We start from the raw sequence: 15,006 nt of genomic DNA, 5'->3' as shown, positions 1-15,006 counted from the left end.
GGCACAACAACCTACCCAGTGTCAGATTCTATGACCAAAAAAAGAAATCTAGAAAATCTCTTATGTTCCAGAAATAACTGATCAGTTCTCACTCTCCACTAGCCCCTTCAGGTTCTAATCTAGAGCTATAAGGAAGTTCCCTACATTATTACCTTAAATGGGAGCTTGCCATGCAGTACACTTCAAGAAGAGGAAGCAGAAAAGAAGAGCGTAGGCTGGGCCAAGACTGAAGCAGGTCTTAACCAAAGAACAATCTTTGAAAATAATCTCTAATGTTTGGATCAGGCCATCTGAAGTTGTGTAGACAAGCATCAGTTTCAGAGCTAAAGTAAAGTGTTTTGCCACAATTCTGTTCTATTGAATCATAGAATCATAGAATCATAGAATAGTAGAGTTGGAAGAGACCACATGGGCCATCTAGTCCAGCCCTGCGGCACTCCACTTGTCACTTCTTTCCATGATGAAGACGACGCATTGGTGAGCACCCTTTGGGTTCGTTCGCTTAGCCAATTACAGATCCACCTAACCGTAGTTTTGTCTAGCCCACATTTTACTAGTTTGTTTGCCAGAAGGTCGTGGGGGACTTTGTCGAAGGCCTTACTGAAATCCAGGTACGCTACATCCACAGCATTCCCTGTATCGACCCAACTCGTAACTCTATCGAAAAAAGAGATCAGATTAGTCTGGCATGACTTGTTTTTGGTAAATCCGTGTTGACTATTAGCAATGACCGCATTTGTTTCTAAGTGTTCGCAGACCACTTCCTTAATGATCTTTTCCAGAATTTTGCCTGGTATTGATGTGAGGCTGACCGGACGGTAATTGTTTGGGTCGTTCTTTTTTCCCTTCTTGAAGATAGGGACCACATTCGCCCTCCTCCAATCTGCTGGGACTTCTCCCGTTCTCCAAGAACTCTCGAAGATAATTGCCAGTGGTTCTGAAATAACTTCCGCTAGTTCCTTCAGTACTCTTGGGTGTAGCTGATCTGGCCCTGGGGACTTGAATTCGTTTAGAGAGGCCAAGTGTTCCTGGACAACTTGTTTCCCTATTTGGGTTTGGATTTCCCCCAATCCTTCGTCCATTCCGTGTTGCTGAGGTTGAAGATGGCTTTCTTTTTGTGAGAAGACCGAGGCAAAGAAGGCATTAAGTAGTTCTGCCTTTTCCCTGTCCCCTGTCGCCATCACCCCATCTTCTCCTTGCAATGGCCCTATCGCCTCCTTTTTCTTCCTTTTTCTACCAACGTAAGCAAAAAAGCCTTTTTTGTTGTTTTTTATGTCCCTGGCAAGCCTGAGCTCGTTTTGCGCTTTAGCCTTGCGAACCTTTTCCCTACAGGTGTTGGCTATAAGTTTGAATTCTTCTTTGGTGATTTCTCCCCTTTTCCATTGTTGGTGGAGTTCAGAATGCTCTTTAATTGTAGGTAAACTATAAATCCCAGCAACTCCAAGTCCCAAATGACAAAATCACGTGTCCCCGACCCCACCAGTATTTAAATTTGGACATATGTGGTATTTGTGCCAAATTTGGTCCAGTGAATGAAAATGCATCCTGCATATCAGATATTTACATTATGATTCACAACAATAACAAAATTACAGTTATGAAATAGCAACAAAAATAATTTTATGGTTGGGGGGGTCACCATAACATGAGAAACTGTAATAAGGAGTTACGGCATTAGGAAGGTCGAGAATCATTACCCTAAGACATACCCAAGCACAAATGTGCATGCACACACTTAGGAAATGGGCTGGCTTCCAAATAAGTCAAGTCCTGTCCCTTTCACCTTAGCAGTTGAGCCCTATGCAATCCACCTACAACAAAAGGTACATTACTTTCTCTGGCTGGGATTTATGGGAGTCCAACATCAACTGCAAGACAACATATCACCCTTTTGTGCTTCAAACAAACTACACTGTCTACACACAGAAATATGGAATACTGAATCAGGAAATTTGATTATTTTATGAACATTTCATAGGAGAGCCTTTTAGGCTAGAATGGGAGGAATATCAGCACTGTACAGAAAGAACAGATTTCAATGGAAATAACACAAACAAGGTGTTAGACATGCCTTTTAAAACAGAACTAAGATTTCAAATGATAAAATGTTTCTTCCTCATTCAGTTTTACATTTATAAGAAATATAGTGATCTTTTTAGAGTGTCACATAAAAGGAGTCTTTCTGTCACAGCAATTTCCTTCTACCTCACATTTGTACTGACTTGAGAAGCAGAATAAAAGCAACCACATATCACTAACCATAATAAAAAAATCTCACAAATTAAAGCAGGCAATAAATAGGGGGGAAAGCCGAAACCTTGTTTGCCTACTTTTTTCAGTCTTCTGCTATTTGTAGAGCCATTTACTTGCTGTTGTGGGAGAATTCTTGCTGATGCTGAGAGAAACATAGACTTCGCAGCAAACACTGAAGAGTAAAGACACAAAGAATTGAAGCTTTCAAAAATTGTGAGTATATTTGAACAGAAAAAGATGTGTTAGCTGTAGAACCTTTGCTGCATCAAATTCATCATTTCCCAAAGCCATTGCTTTTTCACAGCACCTAAAAGGGGTATTTTGAAAGTTCACAGCACAAGGCAAGTACTTAACTCTTTTCCCTTCCCTGCCCATTTCCCCTTCCAACCAACTGTGGCTTTAATATGAATTTCCAATCAGGAAGAACAACGGTTGAGAGGTAAAGTTGCCTGTCAAAAGAGTTGTTCAATAGAAGTATCCACAAGGTGGTATTATAATGAGTTGAATCAACCTGCTTCTGGATTTATTTAGGACGATATCATGTTAGAGTTCTAAAGCACAGGCCTCTGTTTCCTAATCACCCGGTTTGCTGCAGAATTCTGGGAAATGTAGTTTAGGGCAGAGTCTGTCAAAGAGGTCATTGGCTTCCCTAAACTACATTTCCCAGAATTTTTCTGGAGCAAATCGGGCAATAAAGAAATGCAGACCTGTGTTTTAGAAATCTAATGTGATATTGTCCTTAGCCTCATTAATGTTTTCTATGGGAAGAGGCCCAACTGAGTTCTGCAAATACTCAACTTTTTGCTTTTATATCTGGAAGCTTTTCTTTGAGATTAGAGCCACGAATGCCCTCCTGGGCTAGTTTCCAAAAGTCTTCATAATCTTGCTGGTTCTTTATGATTCTGAGTTTACTTAATTCATTCTGCAACCCAATAATCTCAAAAAAGAAAAAAAATGGAGAAAAAGATGAGAGAGAGGATGTAGAAATTTCATTATTAGTTATTAACATCAAAAGCAAATTTAATATTTTAATTAACAATAGCCAATACATTTCTTTCACTTTGCAAAGTATTTTTTCATCCTTTCAGAATCCTTTTTTTCATTTGCAGCAACAGAAATGAAAAAGGTTAATGAATGCAAGCCCCCTGCTAGAAGCTTACATAACTCTCCCCTGGAAATGGCAAGATTTCTATTACAGCTGTCATCATATGTCTACAAAAAACAGCAGCTCAATTTTTTTATCATGAGAACATACTTCAAGTCGCTTCTGGTGTGAGAGAATTGGCTGTCTATAGAGACATTGCTGAGGGGACACCCAAGCTAAAGCTGACAGTCAGCAGTTCAGTCGGCTCAAGGATTTAACCATTGCGCTACCGCAGTTCTTAGCAGCTCAATGATAAAACCTAACATGTATAGCCATAGAGGGAAATAGGCTTCTCATATCTGATATATCCAATTTTATCAAAGCAAGCAATGATACAATGACATAAATGTATTGTATCAGACCTTGTTTTATTGGTTATGGTTTCCTATCGCATATCAAGTGAAAAATCGGCATTTGAGGAAGAACATAAAGATATGTAGATTAACCAATAGTTCCTGATGTTAACAGAAATTTGTATGAGTAATTGTTCAGGGTTTATTCATAATTTTAAAAAATCAAAACTGATCTCCATAAGGACAAATTACTAAGATCTGGATATAATTCTGAGACTTATCTATTTCTGTTACTGTGTCACTATGTCACCAAAGATTTTCCAACAGCTGTCTAATCCCCAAATTGGATGCTCATTTTATCAATACTATAAATGCTAATGCTTGTGAGATGATGAGTGGGAATAGTGTTATAAGCTGCTGTACTTTGGACCAGATACTTCTGACTGGATGCACAGGAAATCTATTTAAATCAATTTTTGTGACCACTGTCCAGGTAAACAAATATTAATATTGTACAGATTTTCAGTACAGATTTTAGTCCTTGCAGTGCTATGTAACTAAGAGTACTCCCAAGTAGTTAAGAATGATCATACACAAGCATGCTCTCTTGGTTATTGATCCTTCTGGTACATATTCTTAGACCCTTTCTACTACGCAAGGTTGGCATTGGGCGCAAAATCAACCACTAAGGCATGAAGTAAACTTATAGGCTCTATTCATCACCATTGTGAGAGTTCTGGTGCCCTAAAAGGGTGTAAAAGGGCAACCGTTTTCCCTGGGATACTTTCTAATATCATAGCATTTCCTAAAATGAACAGAGATTGACATCTTACCAAATAATTGCGCGACTGTGGGATGGACTCCAGGTATTTTGTATCATGAGAGAATTTGCAGAAGGGCATTTTATGACCAGGATGATGCTTTTAAGAAAAAAAGATACATTTTTGGTCAGTATTTCTCCCCTCCAAAAGCTGGGAAACAAAGCTCAAAACAAATGACAAGTAAACATTCAACCACAGGAAGCCATTAACAACACTGGGCACCAATTAGGACCCAGCGGGTATTCCTAACCCCACCTGGTGCTTTTGTTCCACCCCAAAGGCTTTGACAGAAGACCCACAAACTCAGTCTTAGGGAGCAGGCTGTTTCATTTACTCCACAATTTGTAGCCACATATTCCTGCTGAAAGGCTTATAAATTTGTTTGTAGCCCCCCCCCCCCCCCCAGTCACAAGAGAAAATACTTTTGAGGAAGAAGAAATAAACCTGTGGCAATCCCTCTGTCTTTTTCATTTTCTTCTATGCATGACAGGGAAATGGACCAAAAAATTCAGAGCAATCTGTTATAAACTTTAAAATTACTCTTCTGTTTATAGGGCTCACTCTGAAATTGACTTTATTGAAAAATCATCTCATAAGAACTTGGGGGAAAGGCTTGGAGAACTAACTGGATAAAACATTTTTGAAATATTGATTAATTTTTAGCAAAAGGCAGCAATAGTTTATTCTGAACTGGACTGACTCAAGTTAGAATTTCAGCATATATGCTTCTCTCGAAATATGTTACTATTTATTAATTAAATGACCATCAGAAGAAAAACCATACAAATTTTACCTTATTCAGTTGGTTACTATCCCAAATTTAGTTCTCTTTACTTTTTGCTTTTTTCAGTTTCTTGGACTTGCAAGAGTATTATATTTAGGTTTTAAGTCTCAAATAACCTACTCAAGCATATTAATTTCACTGAAATTCTTTGGAGATTAGATGACTGATACTCTCTTATCTACATATTTCTACAAAGAATATGAGATCCATATTGCTGACATTCAACATTTAGAAAATCTGGAATATTTCTGGAAAGACAAATGTAACAAGATGGTATTATCAGGGAGAATGGGAGATGGAGTTTAAATCCTTTTTATTATTTTAGATTCATTCCAATAAGTCTTTATTGTATGCCTTTAACCTAAATTCAAATAGTATTGTATCATCATCTTAATATAGTGTTGAATTGTGATTTCTTTGCACTATGACTTCCTTGGCCGGTGGCCTGTGGGGTTTCCAGAGGGTTCCATTCTGTCACTCATGCTATTCAACATCTACATGAAACCGCTGGGAGAGATCATCTGGAGTTTTGGAGTTCGGTGTCACATTTATGCAGGAGCCCCGGTGGCGAAGTGTGTTAAAGCACTGAGCTGCTGAACTTGCAGACCGAAATGTCCCAGGTTCAAACCCCATGAGCGGCGTGAGCGTCCGCTGTTAGTTTCAGCTTCTGCCAACCTAGCAGTTCGAAAACACGCCAATGTGAGTAGATCAATAGGTACTGCTCTGGCAGGAAGGTAATGGTGCTCCATGCAGTCATGCTGGCCACGTGACCTTGGAGGTGTCTACGGACAATGCCAGCTCTTTGGCTTAGAAATGGAGATGAGCACCAACCCCCAGAGTCAGACATGACTGGACTTAACGTCAGGGGAAACTTTTACCTTTACCAAAGATAACCAAATTCAGACATCACAGGAAACTGGTTAGTTTATAATGGAATGATCTATTACTATGACACACAAAAAGAAGCATGTAAGTTAGAATTCTCTAACTTAGATGGCATATGTGAGCCAAGGTCTTTTCCATTACCTACAAACTAGAGGTGCCATATACTGCTATTAATTGTGTTTGATAATTAATAGCATTGTGGATGTTACTGAAATAGAAGATATTGTTACTTGAAATGCATTATAATCAATATTGTCACACAATGTTTCACCTTATTTTAGTAATTCTAATAACTATGGAAGGTTCGTTTTCAAAATTTTTCCAACATTGCAAATGTAAGACTAAAGCTGAAAGAAAATGCGTAGCCTGTTTCAGTACAGTCAAAATTAGAAAATGGGGAGTTCTTGATTCCTAGTTCAGTCTCTTGGAAATTGCATCTTATCTGGGAAGCCGTTGTTTCCAGCCTGCCTACTGATCAAAGGAAGGCCAAGCTGGTGTTCAAGTTGGTTTTCCTATTCAATACTTTAAAAAATAGTATTTTAATTAATTATGTTAAACATTTAAATCAAAGTAAGCAAACACTTCATTTTTATGGCATTGGATTGGAAATGGAGGGTTCATTTGTTGATACCCTGTTTCCCCGAAAATAAGACATCCCCAGAAAATAAGACCTAGTAGAGATTTTGCTGAATTGCTAAATATAAGGCCTCCCCCAAAAGTAAGACTTAGCAAGGTTTTTGTTTGGAAGCATGCCTGCCAAACAAAACACCAGAGCATGCAGGATCAGTAAATGTAAATACCATAGATTGTTGTACATGGAAATAATTGTAGTAACAAGAAAGTCTTGATAGGATTCACAGTTTGTCTAGTTATGCTGGTTTATGATGACAACTACTGTACAGTATATAATAAATGTGAATTCTTCTTAATGAAAAAACAAGACATCTCCTAAAAATAAGACCTAGCACATCTTTGGGAGCAAAAATTAATATAAGACACTGTCTTATTTTCAGGAAAACACGGTATTAGATATGCAAGGAATGGAATAAAAATGCTAAGCCAATTCCTTAGAATCAAACTGCTGTGAAAAGTAAAGCAATTTCTTCATATACAGAGATCGTAAAGAAATTATGAAACATAAAACAAGCCCTTATAGGGGTGGGAGGGACAACAGCTTTTTATTGCTGCTTCTCTGTTTTAACTTTCTCCACACTTTCCAACTTTATAGTACCCATAAAGTTACTGAAATTCAAATGGTATTGAAAAGAGCATTTGCCCACATTTCCTCGTAATTTCGTCTTAGTCTAGCTATGCTTTATTGTCATAGTTAATGCTGTCTTTCCACAATGGAGAGAGACACAAAAAGAGTATTAAAAGGTTAAACAGTTAGATCTTCTTCTCCTTAGATCATGTACTCTTACAGTATACAAATAACAACAAGTTAATGTGTTGTCAAAGGCTTTCATGGCCAGAATCACTGGGTTGCTGTGAGTTTTCCAGGCTGTATGGCTATGTTCCAGAAGCATTTTCTCCTGACATTTCACCTGCATCTATGGCAGTCATCTTCAAAGGTTGTGAGGTCTGTTGGAAACTAAGCAAGTAGGGTTTATATATCTGTGGAATGCAGACTACTTCAACTAGGGAAGTCAGCCAAGCAGAGCACTTGATGAACCAACTTGGACATAACATATTATTTGAGAACACTGAAATGCTGGACCACTCTAACAACAACCATGTCAGACTACACAGAGAAGCCACTGAAATCCACAAGCATGTGCACAATTTCAACAGAAAAGAGGAAAGCATGAAAATGAATAAAATCTGGCTACCAGTATTAAAAATCTCTAAAATCTGGACAGTAAATAAAGAATAATACTAAAAAAAAACAAGGGAATTTCAGACAGGGAACAATCAGGACCAGCTAACACCTCCCAACAAAGGATTCCACAGCAGTAAGCAGCCAGACCTTGAAGTTGCAAGGCTATTCAATGCTAATCAAGGTGCCAATTGCAATATTCACACCTGCCTCCAACAAACAAGAGTTCTTTCTCCCACCCTAGACATTCCAGAGACATATAAACCCCACTTGCCTAGTTTCCAGCGGGCCTCACAACCTCTGAAGATGCCTGCCATAGATGTGGCCCCATTTCATAGATGTGGCCCCATTTCACTTGTAGCCCCATTTCTTAAGGTTGGCTCTGCATCTCGTGGTGCCAGAGCACAGCCTGTTTAACACCTTCCAAGTCACACCCTGGACTTTCCACAAATATATAAACCCCACTTGCCTAGTTTCCAACAGACCTCAAAACCTCTGTGGATGCCTACCATAGATGTGGGTGAAACGCCAGGAGAGAATGCTTCTGGAACATGGCCATACAGCCCGGAAAACTCACAGCAACTCAGTGATTCTGGCCATGAAAGATTTCGACAACACATTATACTGCTACATTTCATCGAGCAATAATAGTAAAATACCAACTTCAATTTGCACTTCACTTCAATATATAGGAGCCCCCAGTGGAGTAGTGGGTTAAAGCCTTGTGACTTGAAGGTTGGGTTGCTGACCTGAAGCTGCCAGGTTCGAATCCCACCCGGGGAGAGCGCGGATGAGCTCCCTCTATCAGCTCCAGCTCCATGCAGGGACATGAGAGAAGCCTCCCACAAGGATGGTAAACATCAAAACATCCGGGCGTCCCCTGGGCAACGTCCTTGCAGACAACCAATTCTCTCACTCCAGAAGCGACTTGCAGTTTCTCAAGTCACTCCTGACACGAAAAAACAAACAAACTTCAATTTGTGTTATAATTGGTGGCTTTGGGGAAGTATAGGGAAATGTACCGTGCAAAGAAATGTACCGTGCAAAGAGGCAAGCATGTAGCTGGGGGGGGGGGGGGGGGGGGGGCTTGAGGGTCTTCACCCCCCCCCCCCCAAAATTCTCAGGGATAACGATACAAAATGTTTGCTAAGGTAAACCCTCTCTCACTCAGACTCAGCCCCCCCCCCCCCCGATCAAAATCCTGGCTACGGGCCTGCCTTGAGGGGACAGGGAGCAATCCAATACCTTCTTCTTGAAGGTCTGACTGATGCCTGTATTGACTTCATTTCAGTCTGAAGTTAAACCCTGATATTTTTCAAAACTTCTGGTGTTCAGTTCTATACAGACAAATCCCAACAAGGAACTATCTATATAAAATTGCATATTTTTATTTCTTTGCAATATTTCTACTCTTCTTGAACTAATGTAGAGGAGTAGACATGTAGAACAATGTAGAATAATCAGACAATTACATTTAAAACAATGACAATAATATCACAAAATATAAAAGTTGACATTTTAAACATGTAGGAATGTATACCAGGTGATGTCATTAGACCTTAAATCAGGCAAACTTCGGCTCTCCGGGTGTTTTGGACTTCAACTCCCACAATTCCTAACAGCTGGTAGGCTGTTAGTAATTGTGGGAGTTGAAATCCAAAACACCTGAAGGGTTGAAGTTTGCCCAGGCCTGCCTTAAAGGTTTTAATTAAAATCCAAGAGTTAACTTGGTTCTAGAATCAGACCCATGTTGTTGCCAACTGGATCTCAGACACTTTACAATTGGGCTGCCACTGCTGAGAAGGCCATGCTTTTCATGAAAATCCCAGGCAGGCACATATAGAAGCAGAGGAGGCAGAGATTTCATCAAAAACCATTAGCTAAATTCAGTGTAGCCTTAGCTTATAAGCACTGCCATTTAGCATAAAATTAAAGTGAAGTTACACAAGGCACTTTTAAAAACAAGAGCAGATTTACAAAGATTGGCATGATGTGATCGGCCATCATATAAATATAATATTATATCTCTGCTCTCCTTTCATTGGCAGATAAAGAACATATTGTTTAAGCAGGCTTTTAAAGAGTAATTGCTTTCAGGGAATCTTCTTAAGCGGATGGGTAGATACTTTAGAATTCACCTTTGTAATTTTTAAAAATTTTACATGGTTTTAATATGGCAGTCATTTAAGTGTGTTTTAGTTTTGTTGTGAAGTTTTTAGCTAATTTTGTTTTTATCACTGGCGAGCTGCTTTGGGTTCCACAGTTGGAAGTGCTATCTAAATGCAACAATAAAAGAACAAACACTTTGCCTTAAATGACTGCAGCTCTTTTATGCTGCTCATGCAAACTCTTACATTTTCACATTGGTTTCTACAGCAAAATACACCTGAACTTTTCCCAATATCGTGCCTGGAGCTATCAAAGTATTATTTCTCAAAATGACCTAAAAACAAAAATACTATTCTATTCCTAATTTCTGATATATTTGAAAAGAAGACAGATTTTCTTTTTTAAAACAACAGTGTTTTTATTTTATTTTTCTCCCAAGAGATTAAAATAAAGTTGAAACTGTTCAACGTTGCTCTTTTTATTGCTGTCAAAATTCAACGCAGTTAAACTTTTCAAAACATCACAACTGAAGGAGTTTCTGGTCCTTCAGAGATTTTGTAGCTGTAAAGGGGACCCAATATGGTATTCGCCTGTTAAATATGGAAAAGTGTTTCCTTTAGAAGAGGAAATTCTCTTAAGGAAGTTGTTTTGAGATAAATAAAAGTTCAGGATGAAGCCAGCAAAAGGTGTGAAGGATTTCTCTTTGATTTCCCAATTTGTGTATTTGGGCTGAGACACGGACTACATTTTATGCACATATTAATAGGATGCTAATAAGACTACAATCTCGACTTTAGCATTGGTTTGTGGAGACAGCCTGATATATTGGCTCTCTTAAGACTGAAGGTGTTTTTCCTTTCTTGGAGTGAGAAAATCAGACGGCGCTCCTCAGAGAAATAAGCAGAAAAAGGAAAAGTGAAGGTAGTGTTCCTTGTTTTGATGCTAGTCCTTGTAGTGCCTAAAGTAGCCTGTTTAAACTAAGCTGAATTTTCAAAACAGTGATGAAAAACATTTTAAAATGCTATACGCTGGAGTTTTCTTATGGATAAACAAAGATTGACAAAGATGATCACATTCAGAATTAAATTCTAATTCTCCTTTTCATACATGCAACAAGATTTACAGTGAAACATTTTGAACCCCAAATGAGAGCTGATGGGAAATTCAGAAAATGGCAATTCAAAACCATTTTAAAATTGTGTTTTGCTTTTGCTCTTTAAGCATTTGAAAAATGTACACCAGAACTAAAGACAATATTCTAAATACTATAAAAATATAGTGTTGGATGAATTGTAATGACACCTGTACAATTTATGAAATCACAAAGTAATTTGTTTAGGAGTTGGGAGATGAATGGAGTAGAAAACAGAAGCGAAACCTTTATTTTTATTTTTTAAAGAAAATGTATTTTCATACAAGTGTCTTCATTGTCCATATGTTGTAAGTAAAGTTAAATTTACAGAAATTAGTGAAGAAATTCATTTAGAAACAGTGCACTTGGTTAAACTACTATAAGTATTAATTCAATGGGACTTTTGACCAAAAAAGTATGTTTAGGACACCATTGCCAATTTAATTTAATAATAATAATAATAATCTTTATTTCTATACTGCCCTATCTCCCAAAAGGGACTCAGAGGGGTTATAACTTATATTGCCCAAAATAAGAAATGACTAAGCTATTAACTGTGTAGATTTATTTTTGCCTTTTATATTTCCCCACAGTAATCCATAGACATCCTGGCCTCCAAACATGTAGAGCATGATTATGCCTAGTTTCTGAAATCATCTAAAATATCTATTATATTTCATAAAGTAATTCGCCCTGCGTCCCCTATTGGGTGAGAAGGGCGGGATACAAATACTGTAATAATAAATAAAAAACGATGCATTATTTTGAACCATGATCACTTAAGGTAAGGGTAAAGGTTTTCCCCTGACATTAAGTCCAGTCATGTCTGATTCTGGGGGTTGGTGCTCATCTCCATTTCTAAGCCGAAGAGCTGGAGTTGTCTGTAAACACCTCCAAGGTCATGTGGCCGGCATGACCGCATGGAGCGCAGTTACCTTCCCGCCAAAGTGGTACTTATTGATCTACTCACGTTTGCATGTTTTCGAACTGCTAGACTGGCAAAAGCTGGGGCTAACAGCAGGTGCTCACTCCACTTAATGGAATTAAAATCCTTTCTTTTACTACTACTACTACTACTACTCAGTTTTCTATCTACCATAAACTTATATTTCAGCAAAGTATTCTGATTATGAAATAAAAAGCACCTCTCCAAAACTCAGACCTACAAAACTCAAAAATATCAGTCTCTTCATAGATGTCAATAGAACGTAATGTTTGTTCGAACTGGGCATATGAATTTTGTAAATAAGACCACATCAAGTGGAAAACTCCAGAAAATATGTATGGATAATGAGATCTCAGAGTCAATGGATCTATTCGTCACAGTCTCTTTTCCCTTCTATAGAATATTCCTACCTTTTTTGTTTTCCGTTTAAGCTCTTGTTGGAATTTGAGATCAGACATCTTGATCTGAATTCGTTGCTTTTGAACCTTCTCGTTCAACAAAATTCTGTAACGTTCGCATAGGATCTTCCTGAGCTTGCACAGATTCTTGTAGGTTTCAAGAGAATACTGAAGAAAAGGGAGAAGAGATTCATATCAGATTTTCAAAAGTGTCATTAAAATGTTGTTGAAATGAATGTCTAATTGGCAGAAGTATCAAGTTTAATTTGCAATAATGTTATAATTCAGTTTTCAAGACTACATCCAGAGGGATGGAAAATGGAGTATTGTGCAAATGTTATGATTATCCATCTGAAGAAGAGAACCTAAGTCCATTAAAGTTTATGTTAAAATCAATTGGTCTTCAAGGTGCCACAAGTCTATTTTTTCTGTCTTCCTTTTTATTGCTAAAACAGACTAACATGGATATCTCTTTGAAAACAGTTACCATACATGACATAAAATTCCCCTATTTAACGCTATGCATTGAATTGCATCTACATAGCTTTCCTCAATGATGTGTTTTAGTCATACTCATACACAACACACACCTTCCAGCATTCACCTGCTATTGGCAGAAACATGCAATCTGTGGGAAATTGTTTTACTGTTATCTTGCCTTGGAAATGCTTGTCACATAACGTAATTCTACACTGCCACCTACTGTTGGGTCTATTGCACTTCAACAACTCACCCAGAATTATAGATAATTGCAAACATTTTATCTGTGACAGACTAGCTTTACAGTATGGCAGAGTTATCTTTTTGGACTACAGCTCCCAGAATCTCACAGCCACTAGCTTTGGGAATTCCTGGGAATTGGATTCCAAAATAAGTAATTTTTATGAGCTCAATCTGTCACAGGCTTCAGTCTTACATGGGACCGACCTTGTCAAAAGCTGTTACAATATTTTAGATATATAAATAATGCTGATTCTCATTAAATTGATATATGTAGTCCTCTTGCAAATGTTGAGGGGTGGATGTATCCCTCACAGAGGATTGCAAGTAGTTAAGTTTTAAACTATTGTCACAGAAAAAAGACACACTTTGAAAAAGGATATTGATCATAGAATCATAGAGTTGGAAGAGTTGTCCAACCCCCTGCCAAGAAGCTGGAAAATCGCATTCAAAGAACCCCCGACAGATGGCCATCCAGCCTCTGCTTAAAAGCCTCCAAAAAAGGAGCCTCCACCACACTCTGAGGCAGAGAGTTCCACTGCCGAACAGCTCTCATAGTGAGGAAGTTCTTCCTAATGTTCAAGTGGAATCTCCTTTCCTGTAGTTTGAAGCTGTTGTTCCATGTCCTAGTCTCCAGGACAGCAGAAAATAAGCCTGCTCCTTCCTCCCTATGACTTCCCCTCACATATTTATACATGGCCATCATGTCTCCTTTCGGCCTTCTCTTCTGTAGGCGAAATATGCCCACGTCTTTAGGCCACTCCTCATAGGGGTTGTTCTCCAGACCCTTGATCATTTTAGTTGCCCTCCACTAGACACATTCCAGCTTGTCAACATCTTCCTTCAATTGCAGTGCCCAGAATTGGACACAGTATTCCAGGTGTGGTCTGACCAAGGCAGAATAGAGGGGCAGCATGACTTCCCTGGATCTAGACGCTATACCCCTATTTATGCAGGCCAAAATCCCATTGGAGATAGATAGATAGATAGATAGATAGATAGATAGATAGATATATCAAAGTACTTTTCATTCTTCCTTTAATCCAGAAATTGTCAATTTCTTGCATTGATTCTGCTTACATACATCGCTTAAGTTCAACCATAACAGACAGTGGAAGAGTAAAAGTTACAGGTCGCCTTTAAAACTAAGTGCATACTCCTTATATGTTTTTCTTTTGCAGCAAAATGTGTGATTCCTCTTGTACTGCTGAACTTCAACTTCATGCTTTTACAGCAAAGATGTGATTTTCACCTCTACTGCCAAAATCCATCTTTATAGATCTGCCCCCCCCCTGCCCCCCCAAAACAGAAGGAGAGTAAATTCAGACTGTGGGCTACTTCTTACCTACTCTGGCTCTAATCCATGTATCCCCAAATCATTATTTTGCACACTTTTTCCCTTTATGTCCACTAAAAAACAAGCACAGTGTTCATAAATGCAGCATATGTACTACAAGCTATGTTGGAGCTTCCACACTTCTTTCAATACTCACAATATTTTCCTTGTGATTAATTGTTATTATTATGGCATGGTGCTTTTATGTTGACAGATCAACAGCCATAGCCCAAGCCAGGAATAAACTATTATATTCAATAGATTATTCATATGGACAGGTTGCTTACCTGTAACCATGTTTCTTCGAGTGTACTCTGTGAATTCACACTAATGGAGAAGCTGCGCCTGCGCAGGTTCCAACGGAAACTC

General features: G+C 38.4%; 1 protein-coding gene across 2 annotated transcripts in view; it reads right to left on the bottom strand.

The window, feature by feature from the left end:
* LOC103280638 (uncharacterized) overlaps nucleotides 1-15,006 on the bottom strand; it is an 87,582-nt gene that overhangs the window by 46,313 nt on the left and 26,263 nt on the right. The window contains exons 1-5 of one of the 2 annotated variants that reach the window (XM_062976313.1): nucleotides 12,594-12,723; nucleotides 8,746-8,945; nucleotides 4,524-4,610; nucleotides 3,052-3,190; nucleotides 2,331-2,425 (exon numbers count right to left, since the gene is read on the bottom strand). In XM_062976313.1, the coding sequence (XP_062832383.1) occupies nucleotides 2,331-2,425; nucleotides 3,052-3,190; nucleotides 4,524-4,610; nucleotides 8,746-8,826 (402 nt within the window). In that variant the 5' untranslated portion in view covers nucleotides 8,827-8,945; nucleotides 12,594-12,723. Of the gene's footprint in view, nucleotides 1-2,330; nucleotides 2,426-3,051; nucleotides 3,191-4,523; nucleotides 4,611-8,745; nucleotides 8,946-12,593; nucleotides 12,750-15,006 lie in introns of those variants that run through there. The other variant, XM_062976308.1, reaches the window with a different exon arrangement.

This window comes from Anolis carolinensis, chromosome 1 (assembly GCF_035594765.1).
Source record: "Anolis carolinensis isolate JA03-04 chromosome 1, rAnoCar3.1.pri, whole genome shotgun sequence".
In the NCBI taxonomy this organism is placed as follows: Eukaryota; Metazoa; Chordata; class Lepidosauria; order Squamata; family Dactyloidae; genus Anolis; species Anolis carolinensis.
Note: the sequence above shows the minus strand (reverse complement) of the source record. Positions and strands in the feature narration are given on the sequence as shown.